This window comes from Indicator indicator, chromosome 14, assembly GCF_027791375.1.
Source record: "Indicator indicator isolate 239-I01 chromosome 14, UM_Iind_1.1, whole genome shotgun sequence".
In the NCBI taxonomy this organism is placed as follows: Eukaryota; Metazoa; Chordata; class Aves; order Piciformes; family Indicatoridae; genus Indicator; species Indicator indicator.
Window position 1 is genome coordinate 24,814,098 of NC_072023.1, and position 27,581 is coordinate 24,841,678.

Sequence of the window (27,581 nt, forward strand, 5' to 3'; positions counted from 1 at the left end):
GGACAGTTAAGTATTACAGTCTCCATCACTGGAGATATCTTTGAACAGTTTAGATAGTCAGGAGTGACACATAACTAGTCCTGTCTTGGAACAGATGAAGATTGACTCAACTATTTATTTAACACTTTGAATTCCCCTCTGCCTCTCTTTCAAATTTTTGAGCAGTCTGGCAAAGATTTCTCACATCAGAACACTTCGAATCAGATTTTCACTGAAGCCCTTGTAGTTTTTTTTTTTTCCCCTGGAGGTCTGTATTTGATTTCAGTTATGTTAAGAAGTTGTGGATTACATTCATAAGAGGGACATAACATTAGTGAAGGAAAACTTGCTGCTGAAAGACTGCCTTTAAAACATCATCTTTCCCTTCACTGAAAGCCCATAATGAAACACACCACACCAAAAAACAAGTAAGAAACAAACCAACCCAACAAAGCAACAAACAAACCAAAACCCACCCCCAAAACTAATTCTGGCTCTGTTGGGTTTTGACCTGTGGCCTTGTGGGTTGTGACAAGATTAAAAAACCCTAATGCTTTTATTGGCCCTGCATCTGGAAAATCTTTGTCTAAGACTAATTTTACTGAATTTTTCCACACATTAAACTAACTTTTTTCCGTACTTGGGTTGTAGTATGTGCTTATTTTTATGGTAATGTTTTAGTTACTAAAGAATCAGCTGCACAGAGTTACTCCACTCCATTCAGGCAGGGAGGTGCCCAGGGAGGGAGGTGCCCAAGCAGGGAGTCTGGGTCAGGTGATAAGTGTAAGCTCACATCCACTGGCTAAGCTAAGGATGGATGTTTGAAAGCCTGTCATTAGCTATTTAGGTTTTTCCTTTTGTCAGACTACCAGATGCTGTGGGTCTGCACAGTGTGGCCTGCATCAGTGGCCCCAGAGAAAATTCTCTCCCATCTGTTCTGCCTTCCACATGCTTCTTAGAAGGGTATGAGGGAGCTTCCCACGCTGCTCAGTAACCTAAGGCCAACTTGGGTGCTCAGAGGTGCACACAGCCTGTTCCCAGTGTGTGTTGCCATTCATTCAGCATCCTTGTATCTTCCTGCACACATACTAGTCAGGGTCGTTCATTGTGTCTGCATTTCTTTTCTACCTCATTATAGGTTTTTGCCAGTTTGGTTGTTGTTCTTTTCTTTTTTCTTTTCCAAGTGTTCAATTCTTATCTTTTGTTTTCCTCCTTTAGCCTCAACGTGGTCGTAGCATGTCAGTTTGTGTCCCCCACCTTCCTGCTCTTCCCTCTGTGTCCTGCATCCCTCTCAGTGCTCCTTGCACCCCACCACCAGCGCTGTCTGCACCTCTTTCTCCTTTCTACCTTCGGACTGTCCCTGAAGAAACCTTTGCAGAAAAGCTTTCTAAAGCCCTGGAAAGTGTCCTGCCCATGCACACTGCCTCTCCACGCAAGCACCGACGCTCCAGCCTGCCCTCCCTCTCTGTCAGTCCTGTATGTGTTACCATTTGCCTCCTGGCATAGTAAGATAAGTTATCATTAAATACATCCTAGGCCTTGGGCATTTTTTAAAAGAGAAATGGAAGAGTTGATTCTTTGTGCTGCTAGAATGTTGATTTTTAAATTATATTTTTTTCTGGGAAGCAGTCCACTTAAACATCAAACAGTGGCCAACCATTTCTTCTTACATATTTTAGGACAGTGTGCATTAAATTACCCAACTGTAACCCAGAAGGCAAAGGGATGACTACTACTTATCCCCTTGAATCTTTTTATTTGTCCAACTTATAAGCAAGCATTGAATGCTTAATAAGCCCTGCACAAAACAACGAGCTTTTAAAGCTTGTTTGTTGTAGATGACTCTAAAAGCCTTGGCTAGCTGTGCTAGCGATACCATAAATTCAGAGTATGAATGTTTCTGAAGATCTGTCTATTAAGTTTTCATGGGAAATGCCACATTGGATGCTTCTTTTTGGGAAGAAGCCATAGTTTCATGTTTCTCAAAATGTCTGATGCAAGATAGTTGCAAGGCATGAGGTAATCTCTTCTCGGTTTTGGGCTTTGCTCTGCACAAGATAAACTTCAACATTTGTCTGTAAAATGAAGTGGAATCAATTTTCAGAATATAGGAAGAGTTATTCATCTTGTAGGACCTTGCTAGTATTGACCAATATGGAAATTTGCTGCTGCTTTTCCAGAGGAAAAAAAGGGGCTGGGAAAAAACAAACAAAACAAACAATAGAAAAAGTTTTGAATGCCATCTGTCTTAAACATAGAGCATTTGCTACTGACTCTTGCAATTTTATTTTCCTTTATGGTAGACAATACATTGTGTGTCTCAGTGTAGGCAGGCAGAGATGAAAAAAATACTAAATTGTTTGGTATGCTTTTATAGAACTCTTCAGGGAAATTTTCCCTACCAAAATAAGGTGAGCCTCATCTGAAATAGCACATCGAAGAGAGTAGAACTGCCTGAGGACTCTAGTACTAAACTGTGAATGTTTGATCACACCTTTTCTCATAGAAACTACCACTCTGAAACAAACCTAACCCTTGCCTTTGATTAACGGATCAAAAGAGATGATCAGCTGTGGCAGAATCGAGAGGCTCTGCAGTGTTGTCATATTTTTTTTTTTCCAGCCATAGGCTGGAATGTCTCAGTTTTGTCTCAGAAAAGGTTTCACTTCAGTTCTCTAGACGGCACACAGGATATGAGCACTGCCTGCTGTGTCGGATGGTATTAAGATTTAATGTAATTTTACTTTCCATGTACAAACTAAAGGCTCTGCGTTGTTGTTGCTATCAGAGTCTGAATTTTCATGTTACCCATATGGCAGTAAGCTCAGGTTTGGTTGGATTTCAAGCACTTACAATGGACGGCCTGCGACCGTAAATCTCATTCCATTGCCAGGAGCAAAACTTGTTTCTTTTTGTGAATTGTTGGAATTGGACTGGAAAAGCAGCTCTAACCCAAGCAAATGTTTCCATTCGTAGCTATGCCTGCCATGGATGTATTTAATGGCTGTTTACAACTCACCTAAATTTCCTGAGTACTGTATGTTTTTGACCATGAGTTGAATAGTCATTCTATAAAGTTATTTCACAGAACTGCCTAGTGAACTATGCATGTTGATGTGCTTTCACTTTTAATGTATGAATTACCTGTCTTGTTCATGTCGATACAGCCTCAGCACCCACGTGGGGGAACACCAACGTTCCCAGACTCTCAGATATTTTTCCCAACCGTCCATGAGCGGCCGGTGTCTTTCTCCCCACCACCTGTCTGCCCGCCGAAGGTGGCAGTCGCTCAGCGCCGCAAGAGCACTTCATTTTTGGAAGCCCAAACTTGCCACTTCCAGCCATTGCTGAAGACTGGCCAGAGTTTAGTTCCACCTGGTGGTAGTCACACCAATTGGACACCAGAGGCATTTGTTATGCTGGGCACAGCAGCCCAGAGAGTCGCTGGAGAGCCTCTGCAAGTGCAAGTTAATCCTGTGTTTGAGCCAGCTCCTGTCCACAGTGACTATAGATCTGGACCAACACCTTCAGAGGATGCTCACTACAGAATGCATCCAGAAGCTGTGTATTTGGTGGGCATGCACTACCCATCACAGGTATCGGAGCAGTGTGATCAAGTAGCTTATAACTCTCATGTGACTGAACAACAATTGAAGCAGGTCTCTGAGTCAAACCTTGGGCAAGGTGGTCCTCCACACAGCTCTGTGTTCGACTTTCAGTTGGGGCAAACATACCTGGCAAGACATGTTCAGAACCTGAGGCTGGATTCTGGGATGGGTCCCCTTTCTCCATTATCCAGTGTTTCAGCTCCTCTGAGTGCAGACCCTGCTCAGATGACGTTCCACCAGGTATTTGTTCCTCACTCTGCCCCAGCTGTGCTCTCTCACAGCGGTGATAGCAGAGCAAGCTGTGTCTTTGAGTTCCATGTGCACACACCAACTTCTGCTCCAGCAGAAGGGGCAGTCTTACCCCAGCGGGTCTACAGAAGTCACCGGGGCTCTATGGAGACCAGTCAAGAGGAGTCCGCTCAAGGCACAGGGTCGCATGGTCGGCTTCAGCCTGTGACAGAGGAGCTGTGTAACTCTCTTGGTCCTGAGTTAGCAGGTCCCAGTCGGGGCTCTGCCAGGCGGAGCTGGCTGGAAGGAAGCCCAGAATACTCCAGTGATTCCTCACAGCTGACTTCCTCTGAGACGGGCGATTTCCAGTCTCCTCCCCCTACAGGGGGCTCATCTGCTTTTTGTTCAGACTTCTCATTGCCCATTGTTCAGCTGCCTCAGACGGTATTGCAAGAGTCGCAGCTCTTCATCTGCTTCCCCCAGGGAGCCTCGACTCAGCAGGCCTTGTCCACCTCGCTTTCATCAGGAACACCTGCACTCTATCCTCAGGTTACAGGAGCAAACCCTTCCAGAATTTCTCTGCTTTTTACAAGTCATATCTTGCACTTAAAGGGGAGCCCTGGTCTTAGACTTGCTCTGTGTAGTTCTAAGTGTTAGCATGCACGGGTGTGTTTTTCCGTCAAGTCAGTGGTATGCTAGGAACTCTACCTTACCAGGTTGTGATGAAATAATAAGGCAGCAGCAGCCACTTGGTTTGTGTTCAGATTTGGCTGAATTATTGGTAGGGCTTTTGTGTTATGGGCAACTACTAGTTAGGGTTCATCCTGGGACTAGTTCTTTTGGGAAGAAACAGAGTACCAAACTGGCTTTTAAACAAGGGATTTCATGAAATGTGGTGGCCACAGTTTGAATCAGCAGTGATAGTGAAACTTGCTTTGTATTCCTTTGTATTTGTTGCTGCTCCTTAGCCAATTAATGAGGATGTGTTATCTGAAGCTGAACTGCAGTGTAAGTAATGTTTCATTAGACAGCAACAAGGTTAATTTGACTGTCCAAAAATGAAGTAGCTTTTGCTAGGCCTGGGGGGAGAAAGTGGGAAGAGAGGAATGGAAGGGGCTATGTTATGTACATGCATTTGGAAATGGGAATGAGAAACTGAACAAGCTGAGTAGTAAATTGGTGATGCGAACGTTGCTAACAGATATTGCTTCTTTGTAAGCCTAGAATATGGTGTGCCTATAGAAAGCAAAACTTAAGGCCTGAAGCTTTGTTTGGAGGTACCTGGTTTATCAGCATCTGTGGTACTGCATTTGCAATGGTCAGTGAGCCATTTGTACAGGCTGTCTGTGAGGTGTTTATGTACATACATTGTCTGCGCTTGTCTGAAACGGCTCATTAGGCAACTTGGTGTGAAGAGAGGATTTCCTGAAGTAGAGATCTTTCCTACTTCTGTTCCTGGAGTTAGGGGCTCTCTGACACTTTAGTTATTGAAGAACTAGTGACTTCAGGATTTGTGTGAAGGAACCGGAGGAGAATATTTTCTCTTTCTGTAGTAAGATCAAAACCTAAGTATTTAAGGCTTTCTGTGTGGGATAGAGGTATTTTATTAAAGCTGAAACAGCTTTAATCATTAGTCTAACAGGCAGTAATTTCTGTACTGTAGGAGGATTTCTGTGCTGTGAGTTCAGGAAGTGAATTCCAGCTGTAAAGTATATCTGGAAAACACAATGAGGGAGGGGTCCCATTCATTTTACAGAATAAAAGTTGTGGGATCTTTTACCTACTTCTTTTAAAAGATTAGTATTCAAAGCATAAACTGAGTCAATGAGAGCAGATGTTCGAGCAGTGGGAGACAGCACACAGTTAGATCCTACTCAATAAGAGCCACAAGCTTCTAAAACAATAAAGAAAAAAAAAAGTCTTTTTATTTGTAGTCTACTTTCCGTAAGGTTTCTACAATTAAAGCATGTGACTTTAATAAACTTGTTCCTAATAAGCTCCTGCAAGCTGAACTATCACAGCATTAAGAAATTTGAGTAGACATTTCTGATATGATACATATGCAAAAGATATGTTTCATAAAAAGGCAGTTCACCAAAGTGGTGCATGCTCAGGGAACTCATCTGAAGGCCTTTAGTTGACTCCCAGGAGCTGATGAAGAAGTGTAATTGCCACAAAAATAATAATGAAAATCCTGGGATCAAATCAAAAAATGTCAGTCACAAAAATAACAATGAAAACCCATTGCATTTCCCTCTGCATCTCCCACATTCATTTCTATGCATTTCATATTTGGGGTTTTTGCTGCTTATTCAAAAATTCTGTCTTGGCTAGAAGGTGAATCTCTATATTTTTCAATATCAGTTCTAAGTCTGGAAGTTATTTCAAGCTTGTATTTTGCCGTGCCTCTCAAAGGGAACTCGTGCCATGTATGTGTACCAAGTACTTTGGTATTGAGCTACAATTCTGTGTATCTTTTGATATTTTTTTTTTTTTTAAATATTTTTATTTCCTTCTAGCCTTCTATTCCCCCACTCCAGCTATGTTTAGAACACCTGTAAAGGTAAAACTTAATGCCTCTCTTTGCAGTTATCATTCCAAGGCACCCTGCTCTTAAAGCCTCCTGAGTGGAAGCAGCTGGTAGGCAGGTCTGTCCCACGTGAAGGGGCATGTGGGTTGCAAAGACCTAACGTATTGCTTAGTTTGGAAGATGTAAAATGAAGCTCCAGATTGTTCTGGTTGCCATAGTGGAATTTGGCCACCAAATTTGGGTGGCTTGTTCAAAAGAACAGCTAGGAGCCTATTCCAACCAGGTCATTCTACACAGAAATGCTGTCTGCCTGCTGCTGAACCCATAGGGATTTGAAGCTGATTCTCTATCTTTTTCTGCTCCAGACACAGGTGCAAGGCCAGCCAGCCTCGAGCAGTGCATCGGTACCATCCCAGGCTGCCCAGCACACTCAGCAGGTAAGATCAAAATTCCTAAAGCCAGAGTTGTACAGGTTTTTGACTATCTAAGAGCAGACTACCTCTGTCCTCCCTTCAGCCCATAGTTGTAGACAAAGCAAAGGAATCATCTGGTTGCTACTCAGTCGAACATGCTGTGAGATTAACTTCATTGACTTCTTGAAGTTTGTTTTTAGGGTCATGTTAATGCTTGTTTTCCTATGGCTGTCTTCCCCAACCTCACCTGAGTTTGCAGTGGTGCTCCCATTCAAGGGGAGACATGTCGGGATTTGCAAGTTAGACTGTTTAGAAGGGCAGATTGCATTCCCACCATTTCTTTTAACTGGAAATACTACCTTCTGTGTGTTACTGTTTAAGTTTTCAGGGCAGAAACTCCTGGGACAGAATTTAGATTACACCCCTCTCCCCACTCAGGGAAAAGATAGGCAGGGGAAGTAGGGGTAAACGAAAGGACTTGTGCAGAATTGGAAGTTAAGAAAGTAATTTTAACAAAAAAATGAAAGGTGTTAAGGGAAAAAGGATGTACAGAGAAATCTAGGAAGGGGATATGTACAGATAGATACAAAACCCAAGGTCGGATGGCAATGGATTCCCAGAGCTAGGCTTCAACACATGGGGACAGCCACAACCATGTGGCAGCAGCTCTGGGCAACACCAAGTCCCCACCAGGCAGGAAGGGGAAAGGGAGCTGGCCTGGCTCCTTCCTGCCCCTTAAATAGAGGCTAGGAAGGAAAGGGGAGGGGATAATCTGGTAATTCCCTACGGGTGTTGGATGACTCCCCCAGGGTCAGGTTCCACCTTAGGGTCTACCTGTTAACTCTTAACCCACAACACTGCAATGTCCTCTTAACTGCCTCTTCCTTTGTAGAACTGAATCATCATTCATGTGGAATCTTCACTCATTTCATAGGTGAAATAATCCTGCTCCAAGATTTGGTGCTGATAATGGAGTTGTTAGTAATGCAAATAAGTAATTATTAAAGTTTAATTGATACAGCATAGTCGGAAAACCCACCAATGTCATAATAAGAAATGAAAAAGTAGAACAGGATGCACTTAAACTTCTGTTGGGAGTAAAATCAGGTTTTGCCTCTTGTTCATACTACAGAATGCACAGCAGCCAGCCTCGTCCCAACAGCCTGGACAATACCAGCTGCAGCAGCCATCTGTTTCTGCTGGTGCCACTTCCACACAAACTGTATCCCAAACTCCATCTTCACAGATTATGCCAATGCCTCAGGCAGCAGCTGGGACACAGGTAAACAAAAATCTTTCTAGCAGAGGATGGTTTTATTCTATTTTCACTTTTTCCTTCTTCACAGCTGGCAAATTCAACATGCTGCTCCTTTCACTTTTAAAAGTCATCTTTTTTTAATGGTTCAAAAAACATTCATCCACACAACACTGTTCTTAGTGCACTGCAGCTGTCACTTTTGTTGGGAGATGTTGGCAACCCTTTCTTTCACACATGGCAGTTGTGAATAATTTGAGGGAGAGAGCACTTCCATGCACAAAGATCTTTAAACTATCAAAAATGTGATGAGGCCTATTGCTGAATGGTATGTTATGAATGGATTTCCAGAACTTGTCATTCCTGTGCTTCCCACACAATGGCTATCTTCTGCACCATCACATCTGTAAAACCTTCACTTACAGTTCACTGCCTAAACAAGAACTGCCTTTTCCACTCTCATCTTTCTTATTCAGTTTTTCTCCTTTACTCCCGGATGAAAGAAGCTTCTGTTACTGATTGTTACTTCATTTTGGGCTCATATCCCTATCTTGAACATGTGAGCCTTGATTGATTTTTTTTTTTTTTAATTTTTATTTTGAAATTTGTTTTTTGTTGCTTATTCATCTAAACTGCCTTTCCAGTTGCATTGTTCGCTGGCTTTAATTGACATGTCCCCTACTGCTCTCCAAGTGGTGGTACAGTGGCTTTGCGTTCCCTGTGGCTTTAGTCCCCATGCTCAGAGCTGCCAGATTTGTTGAAAGATTTGTACTTCTTTTCTGTAAGAAAGCAAGCTTGGTTCTGGAGACAGAATTGAGGGGGTTTTGATTCTGTTTATGCACAAGTTAGTGCTTCAGGGCATTTGAACATGGCTCTTCCACCCTCTGTGGGTGTCTGTTTCAAAAGCTTGTTGAGTTCTTCAAGGGAAGTGTTGCAAAGTGGAACTCCAGCCAACTTCCCAGCCACTATGCCAGCTGTGCTCCTTGCCGACTTTCACAGTGCTGTAACTTGAATAATTCTTTCTTTGACTAATGTGTAAAAGCTTTGCTTTCTGCAGCCCTGCTTTAAAAAGAAAAATCTATCTCTATTTTCTTTACCTCCCCAGCTTCCTGTTTCCCAACCAGTGTCGATCATCCAAGGCGAGCCTCAATTACCTGTTGCAGCACCTTCTCTCCCTCAGCCTTCAGTTGCCCCATCAGTCCCTGTTGGCTCTCATTTTCTACCCATGGGACAGCCCTTGCCAACTTCCATGGTTCCCCAGTTCTCAGTCTCTCAGTTGCCCGTAGCAGCTCCTCATGTGTCGGTGGCTCAGCCAGGTTTCCAGTCACTGCCCATTTCAATGGCAGCTGGCATCAGTCAGCCATTGCTCACACTGGCAACATCTGCAGCAGCCACCGCTGTCCCTGTAGGATCAACTGTTGGCCCTAGCCAGCTTCCCACGTTGTTGCAGCCTGTAGCTCAGTTGCCCAGCCAGGTTCTCCCACAGCTCCTGCAGCCAGCTGTCCAGTCCGTGGGATTGCCAGTCAGCATTGGACAAGCTGCTGAAACTTCACTTCCTGCTGGAGATGCTGTTTACCAGGTATTGTTGCAAGCCAGCAGAGCTCTTCCCCGCATTTTTGCCTGTTCCTTTAACTTTCCAATTCTGAACTGTGTGCCCTGGACAACCCATTTTCTCATAAGAGAGACATTAGGCCACCAAGATGAATTCTGTTGTGTAGTAAAGGACCTTTTTAAGGAGAGGGGGAAAAGAACAGTTCTTGGAGAGCCCTGGTGATTTGAGCTTTTCTTGTTTGGCGAAGGGATTTGTCTAAAATGACAGAATCATAGCACAGGACTTTGTTCAACCACTGTGTGAAAGAAGACAACTATATAGCTAAGATCTTCAGCTTGGCTTGGCAGCAGGGAAGAATAAAGGAAATTGTAGTTCAAGAACTGGAAGATATGTTGGAAAGGGAATTAGTGGCAGTAAGTTTCATTCCCAGTTTGTGAAGAGGCAGGGGGAACATAGGTTTTTCTGAAGTCATACAACATGGATCTTGACTGTGACATAATACCTGATGCTAGTCGTGAAATGCTAGGCTAGTGGGCACAGACTGCTTCAGCTGCTTTGCCGTTTTTACAGTGATTGTACAATCTGAACAGTGACAAAAATAGAAACTTGGCATACAGTTCTTCTTCAGGAACAAAAATTGTATACAGGTAGACATACCTGCACTGGGATTGTGAGGAGTGCTGTAGAACAGAAGCTGTGTGAGGAATGTTCCACAGTAATGGACTCAGCTCATCTTGAGAGGACAGGAGGAACACAGGAGCATTTTTGCTGCTAGTCTCAATCATCAGCAGTTGTGTAATGTCTTCTGAGCAGTAACTGTTCAGCCTGAAAGTACTTCAACCTTATCTCAAGTCTCAGGACTTAAAACATTAAGCCAAATAGGCAGTCCTGAGAGTGGGAGATGAAGGTCATTTTTCTTAAGACTTGGAACTTTGAGTGGAAATTTTCTTGTTCAAGCTGAGCTTTGGTTATGTGAGCACTTTGTTCTGCCTTTGCTGGGAAGACTTGGGAGTGCTTTAACAAGTACAAAAGGTTGGAAAGTGCCTCTGGAACTGATTTTTTTTTTTTTTTTTTTTTTTAAATCTAATTAAACCCCCCCTAATTTCATAATTAGCTCTGACATTGACTAACTTGACTCCCTCATTTCTGTTCCAGGGCTTCCAATCTCGGCTTCCACCTCAGTACCCAGGGGACTCAAATGCTGCACCTTCCTCTGCTGTGGCTTCTGCTAGCATTCCTTCTGCCGTCCTGTCCCCTCCCTTGCCCACAGATGCAGTGGCTCAGCCAGGCTATCTTGCTCCTGTCTCTCAGCCCTATGCGGAGCAGAATGTTTTAGTTTCCATGGGCAGCCTAGCAGGACAGGTTCAAGTGCCCCAGCCTACAGTGAGTTTAGCTCAACAGGCCTCATCTGCCTCCTCACAGCAGGCTGTTTTGGAGGTAAATATGTTGAATGCAACATAACAGCGCATTCAGGATGTTTGAATTCTGCCTTAGTGTATGTGTGGGGAACTCATCCCTCTCGTGTTTGTCTGCAATTGGAAATTAATATTTGAAATTACCTTTTTGTTACACAGAATGTCAGGCCAATGTGGGGACCTTGTTGCCACTGGCTGTTCTGTTGGGAAGTGAGTGTGCATCCTGCAGGCAAAAACCTGTTAACACTTCACTTCTTGCCAGTACTGTAGAACGTTTTTGCCATATCAAAGACAAACTTCAGCTGATAGCCTTTGAGAATCTCTCATTAGTCTTCTTCCCTGAGTGTTAATTTTTGCTGGGGAGAATGTGATTTGTCTTTGTGTTCTGCATTGGCTTGACTTTTGCACATTCTGTTTGTAAGACTGTGGCTGCATGGCAAACGTAGTGACACCTAGCAGTAAAAGGATGGCTGATTTCTCTCTCCTCACCTCTCCCCACACAACGATTTGCTTCACTCCAGTTTTCTTGAGAAGCATTTGTAAAGTAGAGCTGTTGGAAGTCTCAAATGGTAGTGCTTTTAGCTTGACAACTAATTTGGGAGGAAACATTGAAGACTAGTGGGCTACTTGAAAAAGAATGGTGTTCTTTAGGGAGGTTCTTGATAGAGGTTTCTATCCATAGGGTACTCAGGGAGTCTCACAGACTGCACCTTCAGAGACTCTTCCAGCAACACAGCCTGCTCAATCTACTCCTCTGGCTTCCTCTGTAGACAGGTAAGCGTTGTTTCCTTCTCATCAAAATAAATTCCAACTTCATGTGTTAGATTATTCTTCCTTGGGTGATCTTTAGGTGTACTTTTTTCCTCCAGAGATTTTTTTTTTTAAATTGAGGGTGTTCATGAGGATGTGAGGGTATAGACTTCCTAGAGGAAATACAGGCTAATGAGAGGTGGAGTAAGTTTTGATTTACAGCAGGGAGGGAATAAAGAGGATTCTCTATAGTGATCTAACTCCTAATGAGTTTTCTTTGTCACATCAAATGGATTGGAAGGATTTTTTTTCTGTCCTTTCAGCACTTAAATAGAGGTCAAACTCCAAATAGCTTGAAAACATATTCAGAAGATGTATTTGTACAACAGCTTGCAAGACGTGTAGCTAAATAGCTGCTATTAAAATGAAAGTGTTGAGTGGCCATTCTGCCCTGTATGCTGGGACTGTGCAGAAAGGAATTGCCATCTAGCAGGGTACACTGATCTTGCTTATACACTGTGTATGCTGATGTAAAGTTGTTGTTTTGTTTGTCATGGGGTGCTTTTCTGTTCTAGTGCACATTCTGATGTTGCTTCAGGATTGAGTGATGGCAATGAGAATGTTCCAGCTTCCAGCGGCAGGCACGAAGGGAGGACGACGAAACGTCACATGCGGAGGTCTGTCCGCAGCCGCTCTCGCCATGAGAAGACTGCTAGGCCGAAACTGAGAATTCTAAATGTGAGCATTTTTCATTGCACTGAGATTTATGGTAGTGATGATGCCTTTCTTTGAGCTTCATAAAACTTCTTTCGCCTTGAGGAATATGTGCTGTGTGCAGTCAAGCACACAACAGTCAATGTGGTCAGCTTCTGGAGCTAGGATTGGAAAGGTTGTCTTAAATTAAGAGATTTCTTTTTTTTTTGGAGCATTACTTACGGCATAGTTGGTTTGCCTAGCCACCAATAATTTCACACAATGTTTCAGAATATTCCGTATAGTCTCAGAAAAAAAAAAGATGCTGTACATGGCACCATTTCTTAGGCTGGAAAGAGAATGCGTTTGTATTAGATGGGTGCTGTTGGTTTGTCTCTGAGCTTGAAAGAACAAGTCACAGGATCTCCTGCTTGTGGTTTGAAGTGGTGTGTGTTTTGTTCTAGGTTTCAAATAAAGGTGATCGAGTAGTGGAGTGCCAGCTGGAGACACACAACCGAAAAATGGTTACTTTCAAATTTGATTTGGATGGTGACAACCCGGAGGAAATAGCTTCTATTATGGTAAGATATATCTTAGAGATGAAGAATTGAATCTGGTCCTAGATACAGGAGTAATAAAAGTAGCCTTATTTTTTAGTGTGTGTTTCAGGACAACTCTTTCTTGTAGCATGGCATATGTTCACCTTATTGATACAGGAGCACAGGCAGAAGCTCTGAGTGGTATACCAAATTAATAGCTAATACTTCATGCTCAGTTCATATGAGCATTTTCTCACATTAGTTTTTTTACCTTAGAATTGCAGTTTTATTGAATAAAATTGCTTGGGTTTTTTATATCTAATTTTTGGAAAATCTGCGAACAACTCTCTGAAAGCAGCAAGTTAAACAAGTTCTGTTGTCTCTTTCTGATGGCGAATGTTGCTAGGTTGTTAAAACTCATGCTTAAGCTTTGAGGATTTTGCTATTGTTTTCAACTGCAATGGCAAGGTTCTGCCCTTAAAGTAAGGTTTGGGAATCACTTTCTAGTTACTGAAGGACAGCAACGAGTGATGCTGCTTTTGATTTTTCTCAAAGGAGAAAAGCCTCTTCCTTCAATGTCTAATGGTCAAGCATTAGAAAATGAACTTGCCCTGTGGAGACATGTTTAAATAGCAGTACTGTATTGCATGGAATAAAGTTTCCCCCTTATGCACTTTTTAAAAGTTTGAAATTAAGAGAGTATTCTTGGGCTGGTACAAGCTGAATGAAACAGAGGTTGTGTAGTGTTACTGAAGGATGATGACAACAAGTGGGATCTTTTGTCATTTTCTTGGAACACTTGTGCACCGTTGATGATCTAGCTTAGAGATGTAGTAGAGTAGTAAGTGATGTATGCTGGATTCATACCTGTCAAAAGGAACCAAATCAGTGACATCTTTGCCACTAATGGCTTTCTGATAAAGAGGGAAAAGCTTTCTCTTGGCTATGTGTATTGGCAGCAAAAAAAGTCAAGTGCTGAGAATATACAAATGTATTTGTCTGCTTCATAGCTAAGATGATCCTGTGGAGGTTTAAAAGAGTATGGTTTACCAAAGTGGTAAACAACACATGCCCTAAGCACAAAAAATGCAAATATTTGAAGATGAGTAGAAGTGAAATGTGCATCCAAAGCAGCCACACAGTGGGAAGTGCACAACCTAATTTAGACAGCTGGATCTGAACTTTGTGAAGAACTTTTGACTAACATCCAATCTGAATCCACCCACTTCTAGTTTTGCTCCATTCCCCCCAGTCCTGTCACTCCCCGACACCCTAAAAAGTCCCTCCCCAGCTTTCTTGTAGCCCCCTTCAGATACTGGAAGGCCACAGTAAGGTCTCCTTAAAGCCTTCTCTTCTCCAGCCTGTCATCATAGGAGAGGAGCTCCAGTCTTATGCTCATCCTCATGGCCCTTCTCTGGTCACATTCTAGCACCATCTTTCTTGTAATAGAGGCTCCAGAACTGGACACAGTATTCCAGGTGTGGTCTCAGCAGAGTGGAGTAGAGGGGGAGAATCACCTCCTTTACCCTGCTGGCCACACTTCTCTTGATGCAGCCCAGGCTCTGGTTGGCTTTCTGGGTTGCAAGTGCTCACTGCTGGCTCCTGCTGAGCTTCTCATCCACCAGTACCCTCGAGTCCTTTTCTTCAGAGCTGTTCCCAAGCCAGTCCCTGCCCAGCCTATATTGGTGCTGGGATTACCCCGACTCAGATGCAGGACCTTGCACTTGGTGTTGTTGAACCTCATGAGGTTGGCTTGGGCCCAGCTTTGAATCCTAGAATTGTTAGGGTTGGAAGGGACCTCAAGGATCATCCAGTTCCAGCCCCTCTGCTATGGGCAGGGACATCTCACACTACATCAGGTTGCTCACAGCCACATCCATCCTGGCCTTAAAAATCTCCAGGGATGAGGCTTCCACAACCTCCCTGGGCAACCTGTTCCAGTTTCTCACCACCCTCATGGTGTAAAATTTCTTCCTAACATCCAATCTGAATCTACCCATTTCTAGTTTTGTTCCATTCCCCCCGAGTCCTGTCACTCCCTGACACCCTAGAAAGTCCCTCCCCAGCTTTCTTGTAGGCCTCCTTAAGATACTAGAAGGCCACAAGAAGGTCTCCTCAGAGCCTTCTCTTCTCCAGACTGAACAGCCCCAACTCTTTCAGTCTGTCCTCATAGGAGAGGTGCTCCAGTCCTCTGATCATCCTCATGGCCCTTCTCTGGACACATTCCAGCACCTCCAGATCCTTTTTGTGCAACCTATCCTGGTCCTGCTGGATGGATCCCTTCCCTCCAGAATGTCGGCTGCACCACACAGCTTGGAGAATTCTGTTTCCTAAGCTGTCCTTTGGAGTTTTACCATACATTGTTTCAGGAGCCAAAATTTTCATGTGTCAGACCAAACTAAGAATGTTTTTCTAAATCCCAAGCATGCTTGTTTAAGCTTGTTTCCTCCAACGTAAGCAGCAGAAGGGATTTTTATAAAGCAATATAATGTATTGAAACCAGGTAGGCTGAGCAATCTTCCTCTTCCTGTATTTGGAATATATTTAATAGTTGCATTTGCATACTAGAGCCAGCCTTTGAGGTAGTGAGGTGCAACCTGCATAGAGCAGACATTCTACATGGCATGGAAAGAGAGGAGTTCAGAACACATCTAACAATACAAAATTTTAATTCTTTTTTCTATATATTACATTTTCCTTTAGTGTGGCCCTTACTGTATGTTATATTAGGAGAAATTGCAGTAGGGCAAGGCTGCTAATTTGAAATGTCACTGTGCTAAGCAAAGGTTGAGGTGACAGTTTGCAGTAGGGATATTGAATGTTGTTCCACAGCAAAGAGTAAAGCAGGGCAAATACTCCTGTGCTGGAGATAATTTTTAGAAACAACTGCTTTTCTCTGAGGTGTCCCAGTCTTCACCTTATGCCTAAGAACAGTGGAGAGATCACAGCCAATAACATAAAAAATAAAATGTGGTTGTTCAAGATACTATTTTGAAATCATTGGTGGAAAATCACTGCTGCTTTGTTCTCTTTCCAGGTGCAGAATGAGTTTATCTTAGCAATCGAAAGAGACTCCTTCGTGGAACAGGTACGAGAGATTATCGAGAAGGCAGACGAGATGCTGAGTGAGGATGTCAGTGTGGAGCCAGAAGGTGATCAGGGTTTGGAGAGCATGCAGACAAAAGATGATGGCTTCTTTCCAGGGTCACAGGTATGTGAAGGACAGATCTTGTTAGCCATGCCTGTCGGCAGCTATGGGTGATATGGTGTTGTGAGCAGAGCTAGCTAGCTAGAAACAGCAACTTTCTTCCATCAGAAAGACCAAAGCTTAATTGTAAGTAAAATGCCAGAGGAAGCTTTGTATCAGAGGGAGAACTTAAAATTCATTTAGAAAACTGAAGTACCATAGACCTTCTACTGTGTGATGTACTCCAACACTTCTGAGGGTGCTGAGCCTCCGAACAGTTGACTAAACAGATGTTCAAAGCTTACAGTTCTTGGGTTTCAGTTTAGGACATGTAGGACATTAAAACTTCCAGCCCTGTTCTGCTCAATGAACGCTTAAGAGCCTGGTCTCAGACCTTCCACGTAGTGAGCTACTAAGAGATTGGATGGCTTGGTTAGGAAACACAGGTTTGGAAAACATTTGCTGGCAATAGCACAGGGTGACATTCTCTTAATATCTGTCTTATCTCCACCCAGAATTAGTTTGAAACATCCATTTATCTGCTGAATGTTTAGAGAAGTCAGTTGGACTGCTTGTTAACAGCAAGAGTGTTTAGAACCATTTGTTATATTGGTGGTCACTAAGCTGAGAAGCTCTAAAAACAGTGTAGCTGACATTTATCTAGGTAGAATTCCACTGCTTGGGCAGTGGTGCTCGGGTCCAAGGTACTGTTTAATTTAAGTGGACACATTTCAATAAGCTACTACTTTAAGGACTATCTTGGGGGGTTCTATTTCAGAATAGAACTTTAAATTTTATCTTACTTTACAGAAATTAGAGTTCAAACAGCCAGATCCTACATCTTCCATGCCACAAAGAATAGGTAAGTCTCTTGTGATTTTTTTTTTAACAGTTACCTTTTTCAGCAGATGGGTGCAGCCAGTTTTTTATTTGATATGATGGAGCGCACATTCCATATTGCAGATGATGTAGTTAGCTACAACCACGTATCACTAAATGCCTGACTTCTTTCTCTTTAGGGGTTCCTCCAAACTCTTTTACCCAGGTTGTCCATTCAGCAGGAAGACGGTTCATTGTCAGCCCTGTCCCTGAGAGCAGGTTAAAAGAGCAGGGCTTTTTCACATCTGCTGTGCCTGGAGGACAAGAAACTCCAGATATTGGTAACTTATCTCAACTCTTCAAACCTCATGGCTGAGACATGGTCATCAAAACCATGAAGTTAACTAACTAAACTGTTTCTAAGGTCTTCTTAGAGTGCTTGGGGAAGTGGGGAACTGTCTGTACTAACAGGAAGCCATTATAATTTGGGTGATACTGTGTAGAATTCTTGGGGGGAAAAGGTGCTGATGGGCTTTCTACAAGGCTCTGAAACCTTAATTCTGTATTTTGATCTAAGCCTGGATTTGTAATTTTTTGAATTGTGCGGAGAGGTAAATGTCATCTTCATCTAGCAATAGGCAGTAATACTGCAACAAACTTTTCTAGCTGGACTGACATTTTTCTGTTTTTCCAGTTGCTGCATCTCCACTACATGGTCCTGGAATGAATCTCTCCCACTCAGCATCATCACTGAGCTTGCAGCAAGCTTTCTCTGAGATGGGACGTGCTCAGATGACAGAAGGACCCAGTACAGCTCCTCCAGTGTTCAATCAAACAATGCCACCGTTTCCACCTGCACTTTCTACCATGGCAGGCAGTGGTGCACCTCCTGCATCTATGGCTGCTGCTTCAGTATCTGCTCCCTCCAGCACAGGTGTTTCTCTTCCTGGATCTGTTACTTTGCCTTCAGAAAGTGCTGTTGGAGCTGCACCAAGCACAAGTGTGCCAAGCTCTGTCTCTCCACCTCCAGCCTCACAATCTGGACAGCAATCAACTGGTGTCCCTTCCAGTGCGAGCGCCCTTGATTCTTTCTCCCTACCTACCACATCCCAGCCTGCTCAACCAGTAACTGGAGACATTGCCCCCAGTATCAGCACACCCTCATCTACCCAGGTTCCTGGTGTCACTGGTGTTGCACCAGCTGTGACGTCTCAGTCTTCTCCACAGATTGTGAGTAGTATGGCAGCACCACAGATATCTGTTGCCCTGTCTCTAGCTCAGGGTGGGACTTTGCAGCTGCCTCAACTTAGTAGCAGTAGCTCTGTCTCCAGTCTGGCAGAAACAACAGTTGTAAGTGCTCCGCAGTCACTGCCTGAGAGTGGGCAGTCAGTGGATAAATCACAGCTCTGCAGCACAGCTGGTTTGTCTCTCCCAATCTCTGCACCTTTATCATCCTCAGTAGCAACCAGTGTGTGTGGTTCAGTCAGCCAGCCAGTGATACATCCCTTGCTTGTCCCATCAGGAATTACATCAACACCTGTCCTACCCCAGATTCCAGGTGCAACACCCATGTTGCCCCAGGTTCCCTTACCTGGTGTCTTGCCACAACCGGTCACTAACGTACCTGCAGTACAGCAAACTTTGATACACAGCCAGCCTCAGCCAGCTCCATTACCCAATCAGCCTCATGTTCACTGCCTGGAGGCTGATGCTGATGCTCAGTCTAAAGCTCCTGGTATCGATGATATAAAGACCCTGGAAGAAAAGCTGCGGTCTCTCTTCAGTGAACATGGTAATGTGGGAACAATGCATCCCTCGGTGTCTCTGGAAACATCACTGGTCATGGAGACCACGGTTACCCCTGGGATACCAACCACAGTTGTTGCACCAACTAAGCCCCTGACGTCCATTAGCACTTGTATACCTCCCAGCAGTTTGCCTCTTGGACCAATTGGCTTGCCAGTGCTGACCCCAGTTGCCACTCCCGGGCAAGTGATCACCCCGGTCAGCTATATTTCAGCGTCAAGCAGCATGGCAACAGCAGTGGTGAAACCAGGGACCTCTCCTTCAAAGCCCCCTCTGAGCAGGGTCCCGGTAAGAAATCCAACATCTGTGTGTGACTGTTCAAGTATTGTGGGAAGCAGCCTTGTTGAGCAGGAGCCCTTCTATAAAGAAAAAGATTTATTCAGGCAGTGGTGTTTTCATTTAATAGAATACTGAAAATGTTATGCTGTGGTTGTTTTTGTGTGTCCCAAGAGGTGTTTTATTTTGTCCATGTTGGGGAAAAAGAAATGTCTCTGAGAGCTCTGTAGTGTTGCTGTTAGTTTTTCATACTCCTAAACTACAAGAAGTGAAGCAACTGTGGTGGTTTGTTGTTTTTTTGCAAACAGGATTTGAAAGCTTGCTTTAAATAGCTTTTTTATCTTACGTGTGACTACTAGAGTGAGACTGGTCGTTGCATTTTTCACAAAGTAGTCAGGATAGCTTAGCTTCGATTTTTATCATTGGCCAGGAGAAATTTGACTGAAAGTTATTTTTTTAAGTCTTCTGCTGCTTATATATTACATGGATGCTCTCTTCCTTCCAAATGTTTGATCCGTGAGAGCAGAAGTTTGAGAAGTTTGAAGAGGTACCTGGGTATCTGAAAACAAATGTTTGTGTCTTGAGTTGTGCTCTTCAAGCAAACACTTCCATATAATCCTGACTGACAGTAAGGACTTGAGCCATGAGGATGTTGTTACCTGCTCACTGACCATACATAGCAATATGTGAGATGAGCCTTCTTTCTTTTAAATGGCTCCCTGCCCTGGCAGACAGGGAATTTCAGTCTGTTTCTTCTCAAAGTTAAATGGGAATAGGCTGAAGAGGTTTTCAAGTGTTCAAGTCAGAAACGTCAGTGCTGACTTCTTTTTGTTTGTGTAATGTTCATTTCAACTCACTGCCTCTTCATGTGGGTGGTCTTTAGCCAGCCTTGCTATTAACTAGTTTCAGGCCATTTGAATTGAGCTATTGGTCCTAGCTGTTCTACTCATTCCTTTGCACTCTTTGCATTCAAAGTAGATTATTTCTGACATGGAGGAGTAGGATTGTGTGCTGAGGAAGCTGGGAAGGAAATTTAGGCACAGAAGTGTTAATTTCCATTGAAATTAAGTTGAGAATAGGAAAAGAAATGTTAGAAACTCAGGTTCAGGAACAGTTGGAGTAGGTAGAAACCTGGTAATTGCAAACCTGTAATTGCAAAGGCTTGCATTGAAATGTAATAAACGCTGGCAGGGTTGGATTGTCAGCTGTGGAAAAACTCTCTCTGAAGTTGTTATTTATCAATTTGTTTGTTTTTTTTTTTTTTTTAATTTCAGAGCTTAATATTAGTTTGTGTTGTGCTCTTAAGCTTTAAGAAGCTTATTGCTTGATTTTTCTGGGGTTTGCTAAACTGTGTGTATTATATTCTCTTTTGTTTGTGGCCAACCTGTTAACCTAGACAGTTAAATGTGTTTTGACTTGTCTTATGAATTTCTTTGAAGTGTGTTTTGCCTGTTCTATATAGTGATAAATTAATCAGTATAGCAATTAATTAATGTTCTATATAATTAATTTAGCACAGCTTAAAAATTCATTGTGCCTCAGAACAGGTAATGTCCACGTGTGTGTCCCTAGTGCACAAAAAAGCTGGGATAATTCAACTTGGTGTATTCCTGGGAGGATGGGGCAACTATTGGTAACTCTGGAGTCTGTTGGTAACTGTGGAGTTCCTTTTCAGTGGGCAGGTATTGGCTGTAATTTGAACCACTAGTTCAACATGACTGCAAGCTAGACATAGTTCTGCTTCTGGAGGACTGTAGTAAGACTTTGGGCCAGTTACCAGCAGCCAGCAGTGCTGATTGTAGAAGGGAAGCCAGCTGACCCACACTGTCACTTGTAAGGATATTGTGTGTTTCTCAGACTGCAAAGTTGTGGGCAAGCTGCAGGGTTACAGATGAGAGTAAGCACTGCAAACTGTGTAATGGATCGCTTAATTCCTAGAACATCCCACTTCCCTAACAATGGAAATAACTAACTGGAATGTGCTACCTGACTTGGTGGGGAGGCTTTGATGCCACCTCCTAACTTTTCCAGTCTCTCTAACCTCTTCCACATAACCTGGATGACTTCCCTCTACCCAGTTGCATGGCCTAGTCTCATCTTTTGTGGGTTATCAACACCATTCAGGCTCAAAAAAAGTGATGGATTGAGAGATTAGTGGAAGAGGTCCATAAATCTGCTTCTGAAGTGGAGATATCCTCAGGCATGACAGTTCTTGTTCTGAAGTGATGTTTCTTGGAACACTTCGCCAGAGGCACATAAATTTGCTCCTGCTAGTGGGCAGCTAGTGCAGGTCTGTTGTAGGAGATTGAGTGCATTCTTGCACCCTTTTGTAAATTAAACTTCTTGGGAAATTAATTGCTTTGTGGGAGAGTTATTCTATCATTCCTTAAACGTGATACTTGGCTCCTGGATGCAGCAGTTTGAGCTGAAAATTATGGCTACTCAAAAGCAATTAGGATTAAAAAATAAGAACAAAAGCAAACAAGCAGGCAACTACCCCCCATTTTGTTGCAGAAAGCTCTACAGACTATGCTAACTCTGCAGGAAGTAAGTCTCTCCAGGAAAAACGTTGAGGCTTCTGTTGTATAACATGAGTGGCTGTAGCTTGGTGTCTGATCCTTCTGTTGTTCTGTGTCTGATGGACTCGCGTTTCCTCTTCGTTGTCCATAGGTGCTCCCAGTAGGTTCTGAGCTTCCGGCTGGCACTCCATCCAGTGAGCCGCTGCCACCTTTTCCGGGACCTTCACTAACTCAGGTGCTACATCACTGGGCAGATTGTTTTTCTGTTGCTTTTCCTTTCCAAGAGCATGTTTTGATTAAACTCTCCATTGCATGTTATTAATGCCTTTGGGTTTTCTTTTCTTTTGACTGAGTAACCCCTTTTGTGTGACTTGTAGCAATATCCAGAGTCACTTCAGCACTGGACGTGTAGCTTGCACTTCAGGATGCTGTAGCCAGTGTCTGAAGTACAGGAACAATTAATCAGCCTTGGGGTTTTAACTAACTTTAGGAGGTTATTTTTTAAAACAACACAGGTGAGTGTGTACATAAAACTTGAGCCTGAAAAGGGTATCATAGCAAAATACTAGCTCTTGAGGGAGGCAGTGTATGGTGCTGTTAAATCTTAGTGAAAAGGACAAATTGCTGGATCTGCCAGTTCCTGCTTTGTTTTTCAGTGCTCGTTACTGCACTCTGATTTCACTTTCAAAATTGCCAAAGGTATTTGAGTCTCCTGATTATGAACATGAGTTGAAATGTGGCAGAGGCTTCACTTGTTCAGATTCTGACCTTTACATGCAATAGTTAGCTGGGATATTTGGTATGTAAATTAACCAGGTGATCAGCTCAGGGCCACAGAGATTAAATCTGTCTTCACTTCTGTTTAGAAAAATAGACAAGAATGTCTGTAATTAAAGGAACTTCATTGAGCTGAAACCATTTTATGCATCTCCTTAATGCTGTGTAATGACTTGTAGCATGGGAACACCACACTTCAGTATGCAAAGAAAAGATAAAAACAAAACAAACCAACCCATGAGACCACAGGAGAAAATTGTGCTGCTTTGGGAACAGATTTATGAATGAACAGAATTTTCTGTAGGGTTATGCTGAAGTACACTTGGCACGAATTACGATCCCAATTTTATATCGTAACCTGTAAAGAAGATACTCAAGCAGGTACCTAATGGTGCCTGCTTAAGGCTCAGCATAATACTGACTGAAATCCAGTGTTTCCTGTTTACATGTGCTGCTTACAGTATTCACCTCTCCCACCTGTGGCTGAAGTCCACAGGGAATAGTCTTAGAATACCTATGTCCAAAAGCTATCCTTTTATGGAAAGGAATTCTTTGCTGTAATTTTAAAGGAATTAAAAAATAGCTACAATATGAAAATGTGTGCAGTACTTGTAAGCATTGTGGCCTGATTTTCTTTGTTTGCTTCCTTGATCCCTGTAAATTTTAATGTAGTCTGAGCTAACTTTTTTCCATAATAATCTGATAAGATTTTTCCTTCTCATCTCTTGCACTGGAGCTCTTGAATTCAAGCTTCACCTGTGGCAGCAATTTCAAAATAAACTTTAAAGGTCATTTTAGTTCTTTGCAAACTGTTCCTTGTTTTGGGATTTACAATTGTTTGACAAGAAGTTCTGCCTGGCAGGATTTAAGCTTCCATATAATGGAAAAGTAACAGAAAATTTTCAGTTGAAACTGTGCTAAGGCAGCTTTGGTTCATGAGCTGGAGCTGTAAGCACTGAACTGCATGTCTTAGGGTATTCATCTTCAAATGCACCATTGCAATAGTATTTTCCTGTCTTTCACATGTGACAACTGTGGTATTACCTGGTTGTTCTCCCCCTCTACTCTGCCCTGGTGAGGCTGCATCTGTGAATATTGAATACTGGCCCCTCAGTTTAAGAAGAACCTCAGGGAACTGATTGAGAGTCCAGTGCAGAGCCACAAAACCAGAGTGGAATGTCTTCCTTACGAGGAGAGACTGAGGGGGCTGAGGGCTCTTTAGCTTGGAGAGGAGGAGACTAAGAGAGGTGACCTTAATTCATATTGATAAAGATGTGCAGGGTGAGTGCCAAGAGGCTGGAGCCAGGCTCTGCTGGGTGATGTCCAGTGACAGCACAAGGGGCAGTGGTGGAAGCTGAGGCATTGGAAGTTCCATGGAAACATGAGGAAATTTTTTTTTGCCTGGGAGGGCGACAGAGCACTGGAACAGGCTGCCCAGGGTGCTTGTGGTGTCTCTCTTTCTGGAGATATTAAAAACCTACCTGGATGCAATCCTGTGTGACCTGCTCTAGGTGCTCCTGCTCTGGCAGGGGGGTTGGATTAGATGAGTTTTCGACGTCCCTTCCAGCCCCTAACATTCTGTGGTTCTAAAGACATGAGTAGAGGTGAGCAGCATGGCATGTTAGCTGCTTCCATGCCATTTTCTGTTGGCTGTGACATTTATAGGCCTTTTTAACCTTTCCAGCCTTTTTCCTCCAGTGTGCAGAAGCTCTGTTCAGCAGTTTCTGTAATAGTCCCAGTGAAGGTCATTGTTTTGTGGTCTCTTAAGAATCTCTTAGACCAAGTTGGCATAGGTGATGTTCTGGAGGTTAAAATGGAAATAGTTTAGTGGACCTAAATTACAATGTGCTGGAAGTTGATGTCTTATCCTGTCTATTCCTGCTGTACCACCTTCTTGCTCTTTATCTAACGGAACAAATATGAATTGGTGACCTTTGTCAAGAGGTCTCTTTCTCCAGAACAACAACTCCTCATTTCAATTCTTAGGTGAACTGTAAAGCCTCTATAGGAATAAGACAAAATTAGAGGAGACCAACTAGACCAAATTTAACCAAATGTTAAGAGCGTTTATGCAATGCTCTCTGGAAAATTCCTGGCTTGTCTTGAAGTAGCTAGGGCTTGACTTCCTTACAGCTCATTACACTCTTTTTCTTTTCTTTTTCCTCCCCCCCTTTCTATTTCCCTTAGTGCCAGACTCCTAATTTGCAGCCAAAGTCTGTGTCGTCATGAGACCATTTTTGGACTCTTTGTTCCTTGGTCTTAAATACCTGTTCTGTTTAGTCCTTAATGCTTTTTAAAGTGTATTTAGAGTAATTTTTCAAGCTACATTTTGATACCATTGTTCCAGAAGGAAATCTTTTATTTCTTTTTATGATTCTGGTATCTCAGGCTCTTTGAAGCAAATATCTTCTTGTGAGCCATAAGTATCTGTATAGCATTTCAGGTGAAATATCCTCTTTATTTTACAATATTATTGAATTAAATTAGCCCCTTGATTGCTAAACACTTGGCTTTCTGAAGTCATAGAAACCTACATCCTTTTGTGCTTTCTTTTCTTCTTGATACAGAGTTCATTGTTCTTAGGTTTTGGTTTTTTATTGTTGTCATTGTTGTCTTTTGAAATCCACAACTGGGGAAGAATGTAGTCCTGGCAGCCATTGAAAGCATCTTTATGCTATTGTGTACTTGTCGCTTTCAGTTTCCTGACAGTGGAGGGCAATGTTTTTATGTTGTGATGATATCAGCTTCAGTGCTAAACACAGATTTAGCTTTTTAGCATAAAAGACTTGGAAAGATCAGTGATGCTGAAGTGTAGATGGAGATTTCTGCTCGAGTCAGTGATGCCCACACTTTCTTCTTTATGCATCTTATGGATATGGCCCTAATTAAGAATTTTGAATGCCTCTGAACTTTTACATTTTAAGATATTTTTTGGCAATTTATCTTAATTTTTTCCCTATCGCAATTCAATTGGCCAAGTTTGAAAAATATCTTGGATGCTAACTCAGATGAAATCTAAGTCATAATCATATCGAGAGATTCTGTACCTCTCTTTCATCCACTTTAAATCAGTCCATCCAGATGGTTTCTTTGAGGGAAGCTGGGGAGGACATGGGGTGGGGTCTTTGGTTGTTTTTTTGTTTGGTTTGCTTTTAATCAATATTTTGGGCTTTTCTGGGGATATATATTTTTGTGTATCTACAGTGTGGTATGTTTTTTGTGGGAGTTTTTGTATGTGTGTATATTTGGGGTTTTGGGTTGTTTAGTTTTGTTTTTTCTTTCCTGCAACAAAAAAATTGTTATTCTCAGTCTATCGATCCTTGCTTTTGAAATTGTGGAAATATTTTTTAATTTCTCTGCAAATTCTTTGTCCTTAATTGGCTTTCTTTAAGATTTTAGATAATCCGTAATATACATATTCTCTTCTGCATTGTTGAAATTGCTTCCAGCCTTGCTGTACTGTACATGTTAAATGTCAACATGTAGGAAGGGACCATGATGGAAATATGGAAGCTGTCCTGACTGCTTGAAGTGGTCTTATTAAAGCTGTCTGTTTCTCAAATGTGCTGTATTGCCGCTGAGCTGGGACAGCTGTTTACTCTTTCCTTTCTTAGTCCCAACAGCCACTGGAGGATCTGGATGCTAAACTGAGAAGAACCCTTAGTCCAGAGACTGTTCCAGTGACATCTGCTCCTGCCTGTGTACGTTTGCAATGTTGATAGTTCAGTAGTCTTGGATAGCTCAGTCCTTTTTCAAGGTTGTGCTCTTAGGTCACTGCCTTGAGTATCACTACAGCAGTCTTTAGGCTGCATTTTCCTTAATAAATGAAACTGAAGAGTCATCTTCCAGTTTGTGTGACTTAGTCAACAAAAATAGGGAGGCAAAAGTCTGTATTTGTAATGATTACATATTTCCTGAGGCTGATTTTGGTATTCATTCTTAATCTAGCTTTTCTGGTGATGTCATGAATGTCACCAAATTAGAAGGGGAAGTGGCTGTGGAAAAAGGGGAAAGAGCACTAAGCAAGCAGTATGTGATGTCAGTTTTAATTTGGGAGGGATGATTTAAAGTGCAGACCTGAAAGTTCAAAAGACCATAATAATTAACCTTGACATGAAATGAAGATGAGTGGCATTGTGATCTCCCAGTGACTACTTACGTATTACTTGTGCAAAGCAAAGGGGACATTACAGTGACAGTCTCAAGGCTGCAAGGCATGCAAAATCTTGTGCCCATGTTGCTCGCCTGGAAGTTAAAAGTGCTTCCATTTGTCTTGTTGTGGGCCATGACTTTGAGAAAAATTAAGGATTGTGTAATATGCAGCAGAGTGAATTTGTTGACATTCAATGAAACTGCTCATTTTCTTAATTTTTTGTTTCCCCTCCCTTGAACCTGTAGTCTGTGCCCTCAGTAGCATCTACAACGGTTACCACGCTGGTGTCCACAGCAACACAGTCTCTGAAGGATGGTAAGACAGCCTTTGTTATTTTAGATGGTTTCTCAGCAGGAAGATAGAATCCAAAATTGAACAGACCAGCAACTTGGAAGGAGATATATATGTGTGTATGTGTATAATGCATAGCTTCTTCTAGTAAATCATGCAATGGCAATTCCTTATGGATCATATTAGTTTTTGATAAGAAGAATGAAATCTTCCGCTGTAGGCCAGGAGAGGGGAATGATCCATGTGTATTATAGTAACTTATTTAGGATGTAAAGCTGTCCAAAATGCTAAGTTAAGACTGGCAAAGCATCTCCAGTATGCTGCTGAGGTACAGCTTCAGGTTTGAAGGAAGTTTTCTGCCTTGTGTGAGTAAGAGTAAGAATAAGACTTCTCGTTTTGTGGCCATTGATCAGTCTTTCAAATCTAAATGAGCTCAGTCATTATTAGAGGGAGGAATACAAAAATGTGTAAAATGGTCTGAGACTTCTCTATTAGTATTCCTCTAATTTTTTATGTCTTAAAAATCTTCCTTTTTCCAAAGAAACGGTTAATATAGTACTAAAATTGTTTCTAGTTGTGTAGTAAAAGTTACTTGCATATACCTCTGAAGTTCTCTCTGAAGGTTCTCATGTGCTCTGAGGGTTATCCAACTTTCAGAAGTGAATAAAACCAGTAGGAAAATAAGAATATTCCCATTTTGCTATGTTGGTCACGTACTACACTGCAGAACTTCTTAGTCTGGTAGAAACTGAGTTGGGCTTTGCCTGCTGAAGTTTAGAAGGTGAAAGTAA

At 42.5% G+C, this 27,581-nt stretch overlaps 1 protein-coding gene across 1 annotated transcript in view; it reads left to right on the forward strand.

The window, feature by feature from the left end:
* Positions 1-27,581, forward strand: part of WNK1 (WNK lysine deficient protein kinase 1) — a 108,885-nt gene that overhangs the window by 66,794 nt on the left and 14,510 nt on the right. Inside the window, exons 10-21 of the mRNA XM_054387132.1 lie at positions 6,711-6,782; positions 7,891-8,040; positions 11,663-11,754; positions 12,306-12,468; positions 12,888-13,004; positions 16,000-16,173; positions 16,960-17,011; positions 17,169-17,309; positions 17,663-19,062; positions 21,721-21,804; positions 25,961-26,047; positions 26,745-26,814. Coding sequence (XP_054243107.1) covers positions 6,711-6,782; positions 7,891-8,040; positions 11,663-11,754; positions 12,306-12,468; positions 12,888-13,004; positions 16,000-16,173; positions 16,960-17,011; positions 17,169-17,309; positions 17,663-19,062; positions 21,721-21,804; positions 25,961-26,047; positions 26,745-26,814 — 2,602 coding nt within the window. The remainder of the gene's footprint in view (positions 1-6,710; positions 6,783-7,890; positions 8,041-11,662; positions 11,755-12,305; positions 12,469-12,887; positions 13,005-15,999; positions 16,174-16,959; positions 17,012-17,168; positions 17,310-17,662; positions 19,063-21,720; positions 21,805-25,960; positions 26,048-26,744; positions 26,815-27,581) is intronic.